At 28.0% G+C, this 5,174-nt stretch overlaps 1 protein-coding gene across 2 annotated transcripts in view; it reads right to left on the bottom strand.

The window, feature by feature from the left end:
* LOC106465268 overlaps positions 1-5,174 on the bottom strand; it is a 134,364-nt gene that overhangs the window by 88,506 nt on the left and 40,684 nt on the right. For both annotated transcript variants that reach the window (XM_022393128.1, XM_022393129.1), the window contains exons 8-9: positions 2,734-2,880; positions 1,982-2,064 (exon numbers count right to left, since the gene is read on the bottom strand). In XM_022393128.1, coding sequence (XP_022248836.1) covers positions 1,982-2,064; positions 2,734-2,880 — 230 coding nt within the window. The remainder of the gene's footprint in view (positions 1-1,981; positions 2,065-2,733; positions 2,881-5,174) is intronic.

Below are 5,174 nucleotides of genomic sequence, written 5' to 3'. Positions count from 1 at the left end.
ATTACGAAATAAATATAAGTTATGCTTTCTTCATTCTAGAATGGCTACAAATTATAAAACAAAAACACAAATGTTTAGTCTAAATAGCTTAAATCTCATAACATTATACATTTATATATACTTATTAATTTTATTATATTGACCTTCCAGTCGTACCTGGTTAAAAATACAGAAGTTACAATTATGCAGCTCATGTGCACTCATGTTACTGTATCCAATGATATAAAACTGGTAATATAATATAAACTGATATAATATAAACTTAGTCTTTACAAAGTGACCTATCTTGGCTGTGTTTTAGTGGACTAGTATTATTTTAATTACAGTCACATTTCAATTATTATTCATTATATACGTATATAAGTTATTACTATTTACAAACAAGTTCTTAAACTTATTTTTCTTAAAACATAGAACAGTAAATAAAGAAGTAAAGCAAACAATTATCTCATTATCTCTTCTTGTTACAACATTTGTACTCGGTTGCTGCTTCTCGTAGCTTGCTAAGTCGTAAGTAATTTTGCACATCGAGGATGTGAAACAAAATAATTTTTTTTAGGTTTTATATATACATTTGAATGACCAAAAAATCATAAATTACTATATTGATACTATAAAATTCCATTATAATTTATCATATTTAGTAACTAAGCTGTATTTTGGTCTAAAACAATATGAAATTTCGAGGAGACTAAAGACACAACCTACCTCCTTGAAATCTTGGTTTGAAAGAATGAGATGGTATCCTAACACTTTAAAATGGCTGGGAAAGCCACTAGAAGAACATTCTGAGCTTTCAATTGGTTATTCACATGTCATATATTGAAGTAAGTTATAAGGAACTGTTTCCAAAAATGGAAAGATGTGAGTGGGGCCACTGTGTTTGATTCAGTTCATGAGCAGCATCTCAGCAAATAGAAAAGATAGGAGGTTCTTATTTTATATTCTAGCTTGTTAATATCGGTAATTTGAGTTCTTTATTCATACATAACTATAGACTTTGTATTTTGATATCACAAACATCTAATTTGAACCAGTGCTGCATTAAACATACCACATGACACACACAAAAATCTAGGTTTAAGTGTTTCTTTAATATTTACTTTTAAATTAAGAAATTGAATAATGTATAATACTAAAATGTGAATTATAATCCACAGTTTGATACCAAAATTATTGATATAAATACATAAAATAGTAGTTCAATAAAATTTTGAATGCAAGTCAACAAACACGATGACATGGCCTTTGACCCATGACCCATAGCAACAGGGTCAAAGAAGGGATGTTAAGGAATGTCATAAGAAAACAGCCACAAACAAAAACAAAAAACTAAATTAAAAGATCTAAATTTGTACTGTGCTTCCATCACATAAATATTTAGAAATCACTATTAATAATTGTATAAGAGTACATAAACATAATGAAAAACATTCCACTCCTAATGAGTATTGTATAGTTTTAAACTATCACATAAAACATTAAAAATGGATAATTTTTTATGCAGTGAGGAAATTTTATTTATACACCTACTGAATAAAGAATTATGTCACAGTAAAGTGAAGAACTTTTTATAAGACAATTGTTGGACTGAGAATAGTTTAGTATAATCAAGAGATATTCCAAAAACTGTTACAAGATTCTCAGGATGTATTACATTTTACTAATATCTGTTATATATTTTACACTTTTATGCCTTACAATTGTCTAAAAGAACATAAAAACTAAGATATCTATTTTATGATATCAGATGAAAAACTAGCAAACATGCATATTTATGCTCATAAATAGAAAACAATAATTTTGTTTTTAAGTAAAATCTATATTCCACTATAATATTGTGATTGTATTGAATCACAAAGACATGATGATAAAAAAATTTTGCAACTAATTAGTAACCTGCATTAGAACCAATTAATTATAAACTGAAATGTTCATCCTTTCTATAGCCACCTTCATTATTAAACTAACCACAGCTCACCTGACAATGAAAGCAGATTTTTGTCCCAAATAGCTCATTTCTGCTTTTCTTCCTATTGCATATTTTACATAGAGATGAACTACCTTGAAAAATTAAATAAAATAAAAAGTTCACATATTTCATAAGATTTTAAACTTTGTCCTCCATAAAAACTTGTGTAATTTTTAAAATATATATATACATAATGGGATACTCTGCTTACTTGTATCGTGATGTAAAACTATTTCTAATTATTATAAAGTGAAGAAAGAAGCAAATCATTATTTGGAAAAATATAAATTCAAATTGTTGAATCTACCAATATAGTCCTGAAAATTCATTACAGAAATAAATTCTGTTCATACCCTCATCTGTATACCTTTTCCATTTAAAACAAAGCTTAATGTTATCCAAACCTTTAACACATACATGCAAGTTCCAAAATAGGGTAGTATAACATACAAGATAAACCTTTAACATATACACGAAAGATATGTAGAGTAGTATAACATACAAGACACACCAATACTATATATATAAGAAAGTTCCATCATATGGTAGTATGACATAAATTTCATTTGTAAGCAAACTTGTAATTGTTTTTCAAAAATATTTTTCAAATTGAAAGATATGTCCTACATCAAAAAACAACACTATGAACAAAACAGGTAAAATAACTCAAGTATTAAAACAATAAAAAACAGCTTTCTCTGTTGCATATTAAAGGTCAAAAGGAAATTAATTTAGCATATTTTGAAACCTCCTATACTTACTTCTTGAAGACTTTCTAAAAATGTTTTCATTAGCTTTTATCCTGATATTTTGCTTTCCAACACTAATGGCATTCAAAACTATACAGTTATTTCTTAAAGACCTTGTGCAGAGCCGTAGTTTTTGTTCAATTTGTTTCATAATTGGTTCTGCAGACAAGAAGAGATAGCAGCATTTAATATAGATTTAAGAAAAGAAGTCACAAACTTCATCCTAAACAAGAAAGGAAGTAAAAAATAAACATTTAGATTTATATCATAAATATATATAATTGTTCAAACTTGTATCCAGTGGCTTGCATGATTTACATTAACCTTTCAGCACAGGCTCAGTCCCTGGGACCAGCCTTGTAACCATTTTGTGCTTGTTACAGTTTTCATTTTTAGAATTTGTACCCAGCAACTTACATGATGTACATTAACTCTTTCAGCACGAGCTCGGACCCTGGGACTGACCTTGTAACCATTTTGTGCTTGTTATAGTTTTCATGCTATAACTTTTACATTGGTAATCATATGTTCATGAAATTTGGCAGATTATCAGTAAACATTACAAGGCTTTCATACACAAAATATCTTTTTTTTAAGTCTTAAGGCTTGTTAAGCAATGTTTTTCTCATTCCTTTTTTCTTTTCACATGTTGCCTATAGAATATGCAAAATAATTTTCATTTTAAAATTAAAAATACTTTTATGCATAAAAAAAGTTTAAAATTTTGCATGTAAAAATCTTTATAATGTCCAGATAGTTATGAAATGTTTATTAAGAAAAAAGTTTATATTTTATCTGATATTTTCACTAATAAATCTCTATATGGGTTTGGTCGATTTGCCCGATCTTGTAACCACCATAAATAATTAGGAAATAAATAGTATTAAACCTTTTTTGTTCTAGAATGACTACAAATTATAACAGGAAAACATAAATGTTTAGACTAAATAGCTTAAATCCCATAACATTATACATTTATATATATTTATTGTTATATTATATTGATCTTCCAGCCATGTCTGGCTAACAATACAGAAGTTACAATGATGTGGCAAACGTGCTCTCAAATATTATAAAATGACTTGTGTTGGCTGTGTTTTAGTGGACTAGTATTTTGTTAAGTTCAGTCACATTTTAATTATTATATATTATATATGTATATACATTATTACTATTTACAAACAAGTTCTTAAACTTATTTTTTTTAAAACATTATACAGTAAATAAAGAAGTAAAGCAAACAGTTATCTCTTCTAGTTATGACCTTTGTATTCATTTGCTGCTTGCCATAGGTTGCTAAGCCTTATAAAATTTCGAACATAGAGGATGCTAAACAAAATTTTTTTTGTTTTATATATATATATTTGAAATAGCCAAAAAATCATAAATTACTATTCTGATACCATAAAATTCCACCATAATTTATCAAGCTTAGTAACTAAGATGTATTTTAGTCTAAAAAAATATGAAATTTCGAGCAGACTTACCAGCTTGAAGCTTTGTATGGAAAGAACGAGATGATGTTGTAATACTTGAAAATGGCTGAGAAAACCACTAGGGGATTTTCTGAGCTTTCAATTGGTTATTCACACATTACAGACAGAAAAAGGTGTACATAAGCAAGTATTTCCTAAAATAGAAAGAGGTGAGCAAGGCCACTGTTTTTGATTTAGTACAAGAGCAATATCTCAGCAAATTTAAAAGATAGGAGGTTCTTATTTTATATTCTAGCTTGTCAATATTGGTAATTTGAGTTCTGAATTCGTACAAAAACTACAGACATTGGATCTTGACATCACAAACATCTATTTTGAACCAGTGCTGTACTCAACATACCATGTGACACACACAAAGCTGTGTGTAATTCTGTTTTTTAATATTTACTTTTAACCTTCTCTCCCTGAGTACCCTTTACTGTGCATGACACAAGGTTTTAGTGTCTTATATTCAAAATTTTATTAAACTACTTTTTGTTTATGTTATACCAATTAGAATAGCATAAAATCTTAGCTAATAATCCATATTTTAATAGTATATAAGTTTTAAGTTCTTAATTCTATAAGGATATATATTAAAAAATCCTGAATTTCCACAAGTATGAAATGTGACACATTTTGTCTTAGCATGCCATCGTCCCTATTTTATCCATCACCCCTTGAAAATGTACAAAATTAAACATAAAATACTCTCTATAAAATTGTTATTGCTCAAACAGACCATAATTTTTGTATCCTTCATTTTTGTTTAGTTACAGAGCTATCAAGTAGAAAATCAGACCCCTCCTGCCACACTCACCTGTCACATCCTCGCTTTCACAATTCATTGATAGTTTTCTCTTATGTTTCATTATACATTACCGATAACCAATAGAAAGTCAAGGTTTTCAGCTATCAAATGACGTATTGTATAATGTTGTGTTCTGAACAGATAATTGTCAATTTCACTTGGAGAAG

The sequence above is a fragment of the Limulus polyphemus genome, unplaced genomic scaffold (assembly GCF_000517525.1).
Source record: "Limulus polyphemus unplaced genomic scaffold, Limulus_polyphemus-2.1.2 Scaffold1890, whole genome shotgun sequence".
Taxonomy (NCBI): domain Eukaryota; kingdom Metazoa; phylum Arthropoda; class Merostomata; order Xiphosura; family Limulidae; genus Limulus; species Limulus polyphemus.
Note: the sequence above shows the minus strand (reverse complement) of the source record. Positions and strands in the feature narration are given on the sequence as shown.